This window comes from Musa acuminata, chromosome BXJ3-9 (assembly GCF_036884655.1).
Source record: "Musa acuminata AAA Group cultivar baxijiao chromosome BXJ3-9, Cavendish_Baxijiao_AAA, whole genome shotgun sequence".
Classification (NCBI taxonomy): Eukaryota; Viridiplantae; Streptophyta; class Magnoliopsida; order Zingiberales; family Musaceae; genus Musa; species Musa acuminata.
Window position 1 is genome coordinate 3,256,014 of NC_088357.1, and position 15,796 is coordinate 3,271,809.

The 15,796-nt window shown below is 38.0% G+C and overlaps 1 protein-coding gene across 1 annotated transcript; it reads left to right on the plus strand.

The window, feature by feature from the left end:
- Positions 1-1,128: 1,128 nt before the first annotated feature.
- LOC135649673 (la-related protein 1A-like) lies at positions 1,129-15,099 on the plus strand. The gene is made up of 14 exons (XM_065168297.1): positions 1,129-1,686; positions 3,826-4,399; positions 4,494-4,653; positions 4,968-5,058; positions 5,170-5,241; positions 5,385-6,061; positions 9,217-9,286; positions 11,502-11,606; positions 11,817-12,154; positions 12,244-12,384; positions 12,474-12,537; positions 13,783-13,928; positions 14,068-14,172; positions 14,680-15,099. The coding sequence occupies exons 1-14, from the start codon at positions 1,453-1,455 to the stop codon at positions 14,873-14,875; spliced, it is 2,973 nt and encodes a 990-aa protein (XP_065024369.1). The 5' UTR covers positions 1,129-1,452; the 3' UTR covers positions 14,876-15,099.
- The last annotated feature ends 697 nt before the right edge of the window (positions 15,100-15,796 follow it).

Below are 15,796 nucleotides of genomic sequence, written 5' to 3' on the forward strand. Positions count from 1 at the left end.
TGGACCCGCTCGATCATTGTTGCTCTTGCATTCATCGATAGGGAGTTCAGTTTTCTCAACAAAGATTAACCTTCTCCAAATGTTTGGACCCCTTATATCTCTTTGCGGCATATCCTCAAGTTACATGACATACTTCTTTATTCTCATAGCAATCTTGAGCTTGATCGTCTTGGCGGCGGCCGCGGCGGCCTCGGGAGAGAGGCCGCATGAGTCCTGCAGGAAGCGAAGCGTGAGGATCGGGTTTTGGTGGTGGGTGCGTCGGTGGTTGTGGATCTAGGATGTTGGGTTGGGGGGAGGGGGACGGGGAGGGGGAGGAGGAGGAGGCAGACGGAGGAGGTGGTTGGATCTCTGACATGGACGGTGGCTCGACGGAACAGCTTGGTGGGGATGAGACGAAGCATCGTGAGAGCAGTTTTGGATCGGCCGACTGCAACAGGGAGATGGTTTTATTACCGTACTCTCTGCTGCATTGATTGTTCGTCTTTGTGCACATTTCTCCCACCCTCCGTTCGCCGTCGTTATTCTCGCTCGTGACTCCATTCGCTTAAGGACGAAAACTCTAAATCTAACATGTTAAAGTTTACATGATATATTCTCGAAAATTCTACATGTATTCTGAAATTTCAAATAATGCCTCTGTTAATTTATAAGATAATAAATGTGATTCTAAAAAAAAATTATTTGACACAAACTCGGAAATGGATTTCGATTAACTTCTACACAACTAAAAATTATCTTATCTATATAGAATATCGGATGCTTTTCCATCCTATTCATGAGTATTTCCACCTTTTTAAAATTCTAGCATTATCCCTCATTCATTTTCCTTTGTCGAGACCAAATTCTTTCTTTTACAAGTGATATAACAAATTAAAATGATTCAGATCAATTTCAAAAAATAAAATTGTATAATTAAAATTAGAAAAATATCGAGGAAGGCGGCTTGGAAGTTATTAAAAAAATATAAGCCAAATTGGAAGTAAAATGATTTATATTAATATAATTAATTTTAGGGAAGCCCATTGGATCATATCCAATTGCGTGCTGCCAACTGTCAATATCCAATAGCATCACTCTCTCGTATTAAACCCATTCCAGCGTATTTTGTCCCGCTCTTTGCTATCCTCACTGCTGTCGCGCTCCTCCCGGTTCCAAAAACCCTAATCCCGCCTTCTTTCGCGCTGCCCCTCGAAACCCTAAATCTTCGATACGATTCCGGTACCATTTCCGGTCGGGCGCCGATGGCCGGTCCTCGATCGCGATCCTCACCATCCCAGATGCCGTGCGTTAGATGCTAGATTCTTCTCCGAGCGCTTTCTGATCTCTCTTGGATTTGATTTGCCCCAAACTTATATCCTGGCGACGGAGAGCGGCACTGCCGCGCCGGCAGAAGCTGCCGCCGAAGATCCTGGAGAGATAGTGGCGCACGAGGCAGCGCCACCTTTGGGCGTGATGACTGGGCAGTCATCGTGGAGGAAAACGACGGCGATAGCGGATGGAAGAAAGCCGGGAGACCCGGTGATGGGCGCAGTGTCGTGGCCCGCGCTCGGGGATGCCACGATGAAGGTTCCGTCGGATTGTACGGCTAAGGTGGCTCCTTCGGCTGTGCCGCCACCAATGGCAGTGGGGAATGCACGTTCGATTCCGTGGGATGTGCCGCCCCCACCACCACCTCTTTCAGTTCAGGTCAGTCTTTCGACGCTCTTTATGATCTGATGCGGCAGATCTTGACCATTACAATTGGACACGAGTATATATTTTGTATCTCTTCATGTGTGGTCGATGATGTTATTTCGTTGTTTTAATTATTGTATTCAGATTCGCTAACTTCAGAGTAGATATTTGGTAACGTCTCTTTTTCTGGGAATCTTGATGATTGATCAAGATCGGGCAAGTAAAAATGGGATCAGGAGAATGAAGACCAGAAGTAACTTACCATTCCTGAAGTTTGAGTTTTGTTCTAGGCATCTGAATTTGTTGCATAATGACACTGTATAGTTGACTGTGTATTTCACAAGATTTATTGCAAGTAAATAATATATCCTTCTTTATTAGTTAATCACAACACTATATATATTTGCGATGGTTTTCATGATTGTATTAGCTTACCACTTTAGAGTCATTGGGTCTAAATATAATTGAACTCTATGTGCCGAAAGATAGGCTGTTGGTGATATGAACTTTGGGTCAATAAGCTTATGCATCCAAACCTGTTTTCGAATTGTGAGCGTGTTCTTTTTTTCTTCCTAGGCTTACTCTTCACTCTTTGGGATAAAGCTGAAAGTACTAATAGGCATTTATATCATCAAAATTGTTATAGAAGAATGATTGATCATGAGATTTCACCCTTGTGATACATGCTTCACAATGAGCCACTTTAATTATCTTTTTCAGCTTATTGAACCATAGTAAAAGTACTTCTATTTTCAAGAAACTAATAAGGCCTTACCATAATTGATATTAGTGATCATACAATTCATTAATCGTGAAACTTTCTTTAAACTTTAGTCATGAAACTTTAGTAACTCAAAGGTTTGTGACAAAGGTAGACAATGATACTGCTTGGGCTGTATATTTTATGCAGTCAGAAGGATTCCTGGTGGTTGTTGATATTGGATGGATGAGAACGGTGAACGCTAGTTTCCTATTATTTTGATGGTTATGAGCTGATTGAAAGTGGAGGCTAAGAGTAAGGAAGCCAATGGGGATAAAAAAAGGAAGAAATCACATTCAAGATTTCATCTCTACAAAGAATTTTCATCTTTCTATAAAGATGGAAGCTAACGGTCAGATACATAATAGAAAAGGAAGATAATTTTGCAGTCAAATTTGGAAACGTATCTTCAAGAAAAAATAAGTGATTGATTAATATCAATGTAATTGTACTCTTTCTTATTTTTGTAATTTTCTTTTCTTGTTGTACTTGTGCAGTCTATAATAAGGGGAAAGAGATTGCAATTAGGACATGCATGCACGAATGAATAAATAGCTTTTCTTTTTTCCTTCACTTTGTGTGTGTTATAGTGGTGTGAGGTTACATCTTAATTCTTGATAAGACTTCATCATCTATGAATGAGATGTCTGAGACTTCCATCGGTAGTCAAGTCTTGAGCTAGTCCATTCCTTAATTCTCAAATAAAAAGAATACTATCTATGCTCATCATGAACTTGATAAAAAGAATATTTTCTCAGTATAGATACTGCCTTTTTTATACCTTACTGTTCATAATTTTTATCTTGCTCTCTTCTCCATCTTGTTCACTTGCTAGAGCTGCGGTCACGGGCTCCAGTAAGCCTGATATGAAAACAAGAACAGTTTTTGAAAGCAAAAGAGTAGCAAAGTTTGACTGACTGATTCAATGTCTGGCTTTGAAATCTTCTTTGTCCTTTGACGGTTTGACTGACTGAGTCCAACACCCGACAAAAGGCTGCTCACCAGTAAATGTATGAGAATTTATTGCTAGTTGCCCTTCAATTCGTTTAGAAGTTTAAGATACCTGTGTTTACTATTTCTGCAGGTTAGTAACTCAAACAATGTTCAGTAGATAGTAAATAGGCATGTTCAATGATTATGTTGCATATGCCCTACAAGCTGGTTAAATATCCATGTGGAAGGGAAAATATATGCAAAATAGTGTCCTTTTTTATTAAGCAACCAGAAATATTTATTGTTTCCTGTACAATCCAGCTAATTTTTGAAAGAAATTATAAATGACAAAGTTTGCTACCCTACTGCGTATGTTTTTTGTTGCTCATGAAACTTTTCGATTATTGTTTTTTCATTAGGATATTATAGCTGTGACCTTATTTCTCTTATTTTTTCAGGGTTCAATGGTTATGCACAAATCTAGTGGATTTGGAAGTAACAATTCTTCCAAGCATCAGCCAATGCATTCTAACAAACATGGTCCCAGACGTAATGCACTGGTTAATGGTGGGCCACCTTTTCCTGTACCCTTGATGTACCAGCAACAACCGGGGCAACCAGTGTTGTATCCTGTTTTTCAACCTTCAACCCCGATAGCCCATGATCATGCTTATCAGACGTGCCGAGCACCATTTCCTAATGGTCAGTCGCACATTGTGAAGTCCGGTGAATCTCATATTCCAGTCATTGTCTCAACCAATCAATCTGGAGGTTCTGATGGAAACAGAAATTTTCCACCACCTCCACGTGGAGATCCAAATAATTGGTGTCCTGGTGTTGGATATGGTGGTAGACCATATAACGTCCGTGAACCTCCCAAAAATTTAAATCAAGCATGGAACAACCAATGGGCTTTTGGTCCAAGGGACAACATAAATATGCCACAAGGTTTTGGGCCGAGAACTTTCATTAGGCCAGTTCCACAGTTTGTTGGTCCTACTCCTGGATTTATTCATGGACCTGGTTTCCCAGGCAATATCTTAAACTAAATGCCTTTTCTTTTCACTCTTTTTTACTGTAGTCATCTTGACATTTTTTAAAACTTATTTATGCTGCTGAAACTCAGGTCCTCCTCCGCCCATGTATTATGTTTCTGCTGCTCCTTTTGAAGTAATGTGTGGCCCTCATTTTTCTTCGCATCCTCCTCCTCCTGTCTATCCGAATTTGACACCAGAGATGGCAGCTTTGAGATCTAATATAGTCAAGCAAATTGAGTACTATTTCAGGTTTGTTTTGATGTATTCCATGTGTTGGTATTTGGCCTAGGGTTAATTCTTCTTTCACATGGGCTGCTACTCTGAGTTGTTGAACAAAATTGCAGTTAGATCTGATGTGCAGACCAGACATATTGTCAGTCTGGGACTATTAATATTTGCACTTTTCATTCATGCAACTAGGATTATCTCAACATTAGGTTGATATCATTTTATGAATTTCTATTAGTGTGATCTTTCTGTGATGCAAAAAGTTCTACTTAAGGGTAATACAACTTTGTATTTTTATTTTGTCCTATTTTTATAATTACATCTTCTTTTTATAGTGATGAGAACTTGCAGAAGGATCAGTACTTGATATCATTATTGGATGAGCAGGGATGGGTATCTATATCCAAAATTGCAGACTTTAAAAGGGTATGCTCTATTTTGTTGTGAATACTTTTGTTGGATGCTATATGAATGTAATTCCAACGGTAGTATAGACATATGCATTTTGTTGGTACTAATCAATGAATGATCTTACAGGTAAAGACAATGACAACTAATATACCCTTGATTCTGGATGCTTTGCGGAGTTCAAGTTTGGTAGAAGTCCAGGTTACAGCCTTTTTTTTAGTAATTTATAATTTATATTTTCTTCTGTAATTGATATTGCTAATTGGATTTGGTGGAACATGTATAACGAAAAAAAGAGAGAAGCTTTTTAATGTTTTAGGTTCTTATTGTTATTGAATTGGCAGGATGACAAAATAAGGCGGCATGGTGACTGGTCTAAGTGGATTCGAGCTTCAGCTCATTCTATAGTTTCTACACAACCTCAGTCCACAGAGAGCCAACCTCCTGCCAGGATGGAGGGTATTGATAGTGATGAGACTCATAGCGTTTGTATTTCTCATATGGGTAATAACTCTAAAGCTAGATGTGAAGATCAAGATGAATATTCCAATCCAACAGATTGTTGTGGGAAAGAAACTAATAACAGTTCAGAATGTGATACTAGGAATGTGTTTGCTAGTGATGAAAAAAACAATGGAGATAGCAATAACAACAGCAAGGAGGTGAAATCTAATTTGATTTCAGGGGCGGGACAACGAGATTCATTCGGTGGTTGTAGCTGTATGCTTAGTAATGATTCCATTGGTAGTGATGCTGATGCCAATAACAAATTTGGTGATTCTGCTAGCTTTAGAAATTCAGAGGAAAAATCCAACTCTAGTGGTGATCTTAAACCTGAGAAGAAAACTTTTCCAACAGATGTGAGCTCTGGCACACAAAGTGGCACAGAAAGTCTAGATTGTGATAAAGTTTTTCTGGATGAGTCTGTTATCTGCAATGTGCAAAGTACATTTTTGCTTGATGAGGAACTGGAGTTAGAGCAGACAACAAATGAAATGGAGCATCTTTCAGTACATAAAAGGTGATAAGATACTTGTTTCCTTACCGTAAGCATTCTTTTTTAATGTGTCTTTATTCTACTTCAATTTCATCCATTTGCCAAACTTTTTTGTATGACACTGTATTCTCTCATTTGGTCTTAACGCATGTCATTTGTGGAGATGACAACTTGTATTAGGACATATTTAAATAATATACTGATAGTTGTAATTAAGGAGAATTGTATCATGTAGAATTTGATACACTTAGGTCACTTTCCTAGGCACTTATATTAACTAAATTATATCTACTTGGCTGATAAATCTTGGTACCTTCTTTCTTGGTTTAATATAGTTTAATTGTAATAAAAAGGGTCATAGTTTATTAGTCATGTCCTATGAAATGAGTTTGCTGAGGTGGAAACCAGGGCATATTGTTAATTGTATGTCTATTAAGATATTGGAACTTAACATGCCAAATGGGAGTGTGACACTACCTGTTTAAGTGTTCAATGGCAGTGATTTAAATAGGTTCTTGGGGGCTTGTCTTGGCGCTTGGGCGAGGTGAGGCCCGAGCACCTCGTGTGTGGACCAAGCAACGTGATTCAATGAGGCGCCACTTGGGCCCTCGTCAAACCTAGGCATCAAGTGCTTTGGGTAAGCGCCTGATTCAAATAAGTAAATTGAACCAGACTTTTAAGTCTGGTTTGGTTCAATAACACAATTTCTTACCCCACCTTTCATGCCTGTGCGACCCCGAGCCAACCCTAGCATTGCTTTTGCCTCCGCTGCCGACGCTTTCTGTCGCTACCTCCGCCATAGACGTAGTAGATCGAGCCTTCTTTTATTGTTGACGGACGAGTCCAACAACCTAGCAAGAGCCTATAGCTTCCTTCCTCTGTCGCTACGTGTGTAGTTCTTTCCACTGTCGAGGGAGAGGACCGTAGGTTCCTTCGCCACCGACGGACGCTCTTTGGAGCTTCCGTCGCCACTGCTGCTGTTGTCCGTAGCTTCCCTCGTTGCCGTTGTTGCTGTCTGCAGCTTCCGCTGCCGCTATCTGTAGCTTCCACCGTTGTCGTTGTTATTGTCCATAGCTTCTGCTGTTGTCGTTCGTAGCGCTACCATAGCTATCTTAAACTAATCCTCCGTCGTTGCTACTGCCAGCTTCTCACCATTGCCTTCTCACCGTTGTTGCTGTCACTTTCCATCAGTTTTCACGGTTAGTGACCCTTTTATCCCCCTCTGTTACTGTTAACTGTTCTTTTCTCCCCCTCTAACTATTAACAGTTAGCAATATACTGTTAACAATATATTTTTAATTTAATATCATATTTTTATTTAAATATTTATATTTTTTAATTATATTATATATTTTAATATTTTAGAGCATCTCGTTTTTCTCGGACGAGCGCCTAGCACCTCGGGTATTTTGGGACCTTGGCGCGTAGTGCTTTTTAAATCATTGTTCATGGGTAGTGTTCTTATATACAAGCACTCAGCCTATGGTCCAATATTTCGAGCTGTTGGTTACTTTTTATCATATGAATTTGTTGAACAGTGGAATCAGCATGAACTGTTAAGAGTAGATTCTTGAAATGTTTAGATCTTTTTAGCTTCTGAATTTTGTTGTATATATGAAGGATTGCCTTACTGGTCTGACCATGTACCTGTCACCGTACAGATGCAGTGATGTATCATTGCTATACCAGTCGGTACTGTTTTGGTGAACAAATAAGGAAAAGGTAGTAATGAAAAAAGGACTTGTCTCTTATGGACATTTTGTTCGTTTCTCTTATCTTCTCCTTCTTTGCAAGTGTAAGCTCAGCCTCAATTGAGTCTCCTCTTCCTCCTCTTCTTTTCCTATTTCTTTTTGCTCGTGTCCCTAGGGTTTTAGATGGATGACCGAGACATTTGAACTGTCAACTGGTTTGTTTGCTAATTTATTTTGGGTTCGATGTTTTAACCAGTTTATGTTTGTGATTGGCAAATAAATATCTGGTGTGCAACTGGCTTAGACTAAAATTAGATATATCGAATAACTCTGTGCAGCATGTACTGCCTGGGACAGGCGATTTGCAACCATTCTAAGCTTGGCCTGATACCTGTATCCTTGGTATATATCATCCCTGATGCTTCATCAGCATAAAATACATAAATTAAGTTTGCAAAAACTTAAACCCTAACGCTTCCAGCCTTGTGCAATCTTTATCATTACAAGTTTCCTCATATCAGCTCCGCTCATAGTTATGTTTTATACTTACGAAGTTTAGGATCATCAAGTAAGACAGTGTTATTTTGGTTACTATGAAAACTTGCAGATTAGTGGTCACCTTGTAATATATTGTTAGAGTAGGAAACCAAAATTTGATCTGTATGAATTTGTTCATGAAACACAGATTTTTTTTTTTTTTGCAAATTTAAGAGTCGGTTTAGCAACAAATTTTATCATTCACTCTAGAGGTACTTGTCTGAGGAATTCCCTAATAACTTTAGCCACGATGATGAATCATACTTGCAGCATCTTCTTCATATATACTGCAGAATCTCTCCAGTTAGCCTCAACTTATTTTCACTTCTTTTGCTATTTTCTTTCCTTTATTTTTGGCTTCTTTTGTCCATAGGTGAATAAACATCATTGCTCAAGTCCCCAGGGAGTTCAGTTCACTAAATAATTTGATGTTAGTTGTAAAATATTATCAAATTCTCCATGTAGCCTTTTGATCCTTGATTGCTCCAAAGTTGACATGTGAAAAAATCTAATTGCATAGGTATTGCTTGGCTCTGAATACATCAGGGACATCCAAGTCTATCCCGTGAGTGATTAAACAATAGGAGCATGACATTTTGTGAGCTTGCAAATCTTTCAGATCTCTCTGTTCTTTGTACTATGTTTTTTAGATACCTTGAGATATTTAAATGACAACAAAGGGTAGATACGAGTCAATCACCAATAGTTGAGAGTAAAGGCTTGCTTAGTTGTTTTTCTGACTCAGAACTTGGCACCTAAAACACAATAGATCCAAAATTCAATTATAACCTTTAGTAGTTGTCCTGTCAATAGTCTGTTTAATATATTTGCATATTTAGCCACAATTAATGTCATTTCTGTGTTTTCAATTATAATTTTCACTTTTTTCCTAGTTAATTTTCTGTTCTGGTACCGTTCGATTCTTCTTTCCCAAATGACAATCTTTGACAGGCGTGCTGTTGAGGAGGATGAAATGGATATTAACGATCAAGATGTGCATAAACTTGTAATTGTGACACAGGTAATATTATGATAAAACTTTTCATCCCGTTGCCTTTGTTTTTTTATGTTGCTGTTTAACATATTTGCTGTTCTGATCCATATTTTTAAATGATACATCAAATCTGCTTTGGAGGTGGGCGAAAAAATTCATGTAGTTTGTAATTGTAGGTTGACTTTTCAGTTTGGATGTCTCCTTCATATTTTTCCTGGTGGGGTTTGCTATATTTTGACTCTCCCTGTGGGTGTCCTGTTTTGATATGCTATGTTATGCATGTTAGAATTTTTTTGTTTAAAATCAGATGCTTAAAATTCCAGATGACTGGAAAGTGAAAACCACCTTATGCACATGAAGTTTCTTGCATCTAGGTCATGTACCATAAAGGATTAGTGTTTGTGTAGCAAGGAATCAAATCTCATGCACCCTTTCCTAACCTGTCTGCTCGCAGTCTATTACAAGTTAGCACAACAGTATGGTGTACTGCAGTATATCACTTTAAAAATAGTTGAAATGTTGGCATGCTTCCATAGGATATGATGTATTGCATACTGGTAAGGGGTTCGGTATGGTCTGTATATTGAAATACTTGAATTTGAGTTTCTTAGTTCATGATAATTGTATCGATTGGATGATTGGTGTTCACATGCTTCATGGTGAGATTGGCCAAGTACATTTCTTTTCTTTCTTTTAGAAGTTGGACTTCAAAGCTAATTTGTGTTCCATTGGTTTTCATATACATCCAATCTGATTAAAGCAAAATGGTTTGTTTATTGGTCAAATATATTGATTTACTTTTCCATTGTTATGTGAAAATTAATTAATTGATTTTGTAGTGTTTATAGGATCAATGCATATTTAAATAAAATTTATACGGAAAACAGAAAGTTCTTTTTTCCTTCTTTGAACATAAGTGACTAGAGTTTGTCTTAACCTTTGTTGACTGTTGTGTTGCTATATTTTTTTATTCATATGTCATGTTTACATATTTTTTCTTTAGGGTGTGTTTGATAGTAAAGAAAATAAAGTTAACAGAAATCTGTTTTCTCCTTGAAAACTTGTTTTTCAATGTTTCTTTGACAGTTTACCAGAGGATCTGGAAAGCACTTTCACATTTCAAGGAAAACTTGGCTTTTCATTTCCTTTGTTTTAATAAAGGAACTAAAAGGAAACTTATACAGAACTTCCTCATGGCTTTTCAATATATCTTCTGGAAAGAGAATTAACTTTTAACTTGTTTTCTTTTTCCTTCATTCCAAACACAAGAAAAGGATAGGAAACAGATTTTTATTTGTTTTCTTATAGATTAAGCATCAACAATTCTTTTTCCATGTAGAAGACCCAATGGAATTTTTTTCTTTTACTTTTGTTCCTTGTAACTGGCAGGCTCTACTTAAAGCCAAATGCCTAGAGGTGGCAAAGAACATGAGTAGCTTTGACAATTTATGTGTGCCATGTTGTTAGGACTTAGGATACCTTTGTTGTATTGCCTTGCAGCAGTATTGAACAGGAAAGCACAATTTTGGTTGTGGCTGGCATGTTCAATGAAGATGGAAAGTGGGCACACAGGTTTTGGTGAATGTGGGTCATGTTGGGTCAACCTCAAGTATCTTGGAAAAAGGCCATTTACTTGCTGGTGAAAACCAGTCATGTCAGCCGATTGTTACTGATCTTGCACATCCATAACCATCAGAGAAGCTTCTCCCATCAATATAGGGTGCACCTTAAGTACTGTGTATGCTCACCAAGGATTGATGTATTCATGACATGCCTACATTATATTAATTGGCAAACCTATGCAATTAGTGCCCCATAGCGTGCATTGCACAGTACCATTTATAGGATCCCTTGATCAAAGACAAAGCATTGGAACTTTCTTGACAGTATTTGTACCGGGTTACAAAGATGAAAGTTCATTTGTAAATGTTAGACTCAACCTTAGGATATTGATTTTCTTTGCTTTGATGTCTATGTGCTGCTTTAGTGTGAACATCTTTATATGTTCTCTTTTACATTAAGGATACTGGAATTTCTCCATCTAGCAATTTGGGTGTCAATCCGCTGCTTTACCATCTTTATATGTTCTCTTTTGCATCTATAAATTTTTGGATAGGCATGACATTTTGGATAGTCGAGTTCGATAGGTTGGTTAATAACAGTGATATATGTAGGTTGAATTGCTGATAAAAAGTTTTCCTGGTATTGATAAATAGTTGCATTTTGGACAACTGTTATACAGGATATCAGGGTTGACAAAGATGATGGAGCTAGCTCAGGTCAACCGGAGACAATATCGAATGAACTTGCATCTGTTATTAGTGACGGGCTTTACTTTTACGAGCAGGTAGTGTTATTTTTTTAGTCTGTAAGCAGTGAAAGTTGCACATAATCTAGCTTTAAGAATTGTGCTGTTTGTATCCTGCTATTTGCTTTTTTGCCATTTGCATGCTAGTTTCTGTCGCATGAGTTTGATATGGACATTTGTCCTCTATTGGGTTAAAATTTAATTCTCTGATGCAGATACTAAAGTGTCTTTGTGCTATGTAACTAGCAGGAGTTGCATGCCAAACAATCTAGTAACCGGAGAAATAAGATTGGGACAGTGAATAAACCAGAGGATTTTAAAGCTTCCTTCAATGCAACCTCACCTTTGCATTTGAAGGCCAACATAAATATAGGAAATAGTGCATCTGAAGTGTCTGGACATGCTAGTTCTCGAAGACGCCAAAATAAAGGCACTGGCAAAACACATGCCTTGCATAAGCCGCGTCTTTTTCCAAGCAATTTTAGAAATTATGGCAGTGGGCGAAATCGCCATGGAATGGTGTCTGAGAGCCCACCAAGCAACTCAGTTGGCTTTTTCTTCGGGTCAACACCGCCAGAAAATACTGGGTTAGTATTAGTAGGTAGTTTCGTTTTACATGGTACAGCGCTTTATTATAATGTTGCACTGATCTTGCTTCCTATTTTCATATTTCCAGCCTGATGTCATCAAAGTTGAGTTGCTCTCCACATAGTATTCTTTCTGGAAGTCCACCTGTGGGATCGATGCCAAAATCTTTCCCACCATTTCAGCATCCAAGTCATCAGCTTTTAGAAGAAAATCAATTTAAGCAGCAAAAGTAGATGACTTTTTTTTACACTTTAAATGTGTCTAACAGTTTTGCTTTTTGATGATTAGCCATTCTCATTCAGCTATTATTTGATGAAGGTTTCTGAAGTTCCACAAGAAATGTCTTAATGATCGTAAGAGATTAGGAATTGGCTGCAGTGAGGTAAGTTCTAATTATTATTTTCTTTTGCCTGGATGTTCATCATGGAGATGTGGGTTAAAAAGGATGTTGACATGGTGAACACCGGTGATGGTATTATTTACTGATGGCATTTGTCATACAATGTTTATTGTTGTACTGACATTATTGGGGTTAAGTTCCTCATTGTTCTAAGGTTCTTGATTTATCTTCTAGGTATAATACTAATCTCCACTTGTATTACCCTATTGACGTGTGCTTGGGAAGCATGGATATGTCATTGTGGCGGATATATTCGTGTCGGACACGAATACGTCGCCGACATGGTTGGACACGTGTCTTTTTTTATTTATATATATTTTTATTTAGGACATGGTGTATTTGTGTCAGACGCTTCTCCCACGCCCTTCACCCTTCCTCGTGTGACGCTTACGTGCGACGTTGAGTCGCATGGGCATCATGTGATGGCGGGGAAGTGTGGAATTGAGGGAAATCAAGCCCATAAACATTCATTGTCCATAGGAAGGCTGAAGCCACTGTTGCATGCACCACGACCCATCAGCGACCTCACCCCTATTGATGACTTCACCAGCACCTATCGCATGACCTGTGTGGTCGCGCTTCGGCCAGCCTCGTCAGTGACTTCACTAGTGCCTGTGTGGTCGTGCCCTCGGTGACCCATCAGCAACTTCACTAGCACCCATCGTGCAACCCTATGCGGTTGTGCCCTCGATGGCCTCTCTTCGTGGGTTGCCATTGGTGTCCCAATTGTCGATGGACATCGTGACCTCGATAGCAAAAAGCCTTCACAAGGCTTTCTGTTTCTTTTTTGTATTTTTTAGGAATTGATGACCTTTTATATTCCCATCAATAAGAGACAATAACATAATTTACCATCAATATAGTTATTAATATAGTTATGTGATATTGTTACTAAGTCATGTATAAAATTTATAACATATGTAGGTTATGTGGATATATGCTAGGAATTAATTAAAAAAAACCAAATGTAATATAAATTTTAAATATAAATATTATAAGACTCATTAATTGAATTATACACACACACACACACACACACACACACACACACACACATATACACACTCACACATATATATACACACATGTTCTCGTCATGTTCGTATCCTTTTTTTTTTTTTAAATGATGTGTTCGTGTCGTGTCCTGTGTTCATCTCTGGTCTTCTATTAAGTTACACCATTGATTTTAGTTGTAATTTTTTGAAGTATCTGTTGTTTTATATACAGGAAATGAATACTCTCTATCGGTTTTGGTCGTATTTCCTCAGAGACATGTTCAACAAATCCATGTATGATGAGTTTTGTAAGCTAGCAATTGAAGATACAGTTGCTACGTATAACTATGGACTAGAGTGCCTCTTCCGATTTTACAGGTTTAGCCAAACATACTATTTTGCACATGTTCAAACTACAAGATACTGGATTTGAATTTTTTATTATGAACCCCTTATTCTGTATATTCGACTTAATTTAAGTCAGGAACACTGACCGTTCTTCTTTACTCTCTTCCAGTTATGGATTGGAGAAACACTTTAGAGAAGATCTTTATGACGATTTTGAACATCTTACACTTGAGTTTTACAAAAAAGGCAATCTTTATGGTCTTGAAAAATACTGGTAAAGCCTCTTTGCTAATGTTAGTTTGCTTTTATAGTTGCTAGTTTCTTGTGTCCTTTTTTTTGTTGCTTGATGTCTAATTTGTCCATCTGTGACGTTGTAGATAATGTGACGTTGTAGATAAGTCTAAACTACTAAGCCAATATAAAATCTCACACATTATTATTGTTTTGGTTAAAATCTGATGTTTAGAGTTGGTATATTGTCTGATATACATTTGACTGGTGACTTTTGTTCAACAATGGACCAAGATTTTAATCCTTGATCCAGAAGGTGTAGGCTGTTATTTTTGTTCCATTTTGTTCGTGAAATATAAAAATGGAGTAGATTGAGTGTGCTTTCTGTGAGCTGCTAGTTTCGTACCGAAGTTACCCAAATGGTTTTTCTGATGTAGTTTCAATGGAACTGTCTGGTTTGATAGTAATCTTTACTCATGTACGATGCTTGAATATATGAAGCTTATATTCTCCTGATTTATTACTAATTGCCGAACTTTTCATATACCAGGGCGTTTCACCATTTTAGAGAAGAGCGGGGCAGTTCTCAGCCTCTACGGAAGCATCCAGAGTTGGAGAGGCTTCTCCGAGAAGAGTATCGCAGTTTGGAGGATTTCAGGGCTAAGGAGAAGGTAGAGAAGGCCTCCGGAAAAGAGTGTAGCAGCAGCAGAAGCGGCGGTTCCAATGATTCAGAAGTCACACCATAGTTGTGTTATAGAGCTGCTTCCATCCTTGGCTCTCTTTTCCAAAGGTTAATACCCATAGAAAACAAGATAGAAGAGGATTTGTTCATGCATACATGTGGAGATTTTGGGATGTAAAAGCTGGCTAGTTCAGGAATTCTTCTCTCCATCCCGGATTTGTACATAAGGTGGTTAGGATAAAAAAACTGTACAAAAATTGACCAATAAATATCTGGATTTAGTCGGTCTGCCCTTCTTTTTCTAAGTAGAATAAATTTACATATGTGGTGTTATCGTGACGTCACGAGCATGATCTGCCCTATCATCACGATCCGACACAGCATCGGATCATGCAGTCTGTAGCAACGACAGACTGTCACAGATAAAACCTTAAACAAGCTTATTGTATTTTTCGATTTTATTTAATTTTATTCATGCTTTACGGAGTTTACGGTAGATTTGACAACAGTAGTAGTTTGATTAGTTTTTATAATCGTTTTAGGTTTGAAAACACGTATACAGTTGTTGTGCGGAGATAAAACTATCTAGAGTTAGTTCACTGTCTTGTTTCGAAGTAGTGTAATATGGACACTTGTGAGGACTTATGGTCATGGTGTATCACCTTGGATCTTTTGTTGTGTGATTGTTCGGAATTAACATCTTTTTTAGGATTATGGATGGACTGTATAGTGATCTTAAAACTTAATGCAACTAATCAAAAGGGCAAGGCATATAGTTTCAATTAATCAAAAGGGCAAGGCATATAGTTTATGTTCTTCGAACAGATAATATGAGGTATGAACTCTTGAGAGAGTATCACGGTTCCCTTTGGATTGGCTCTTATGGAGAGGGTCTTTTATTGTCCAATGATGGGGACTGATGTGAAGGAATATGTTCGGACGAGTCTTATTTGCTAACAAGATAAGGTAGAATAACGGAAGCTTG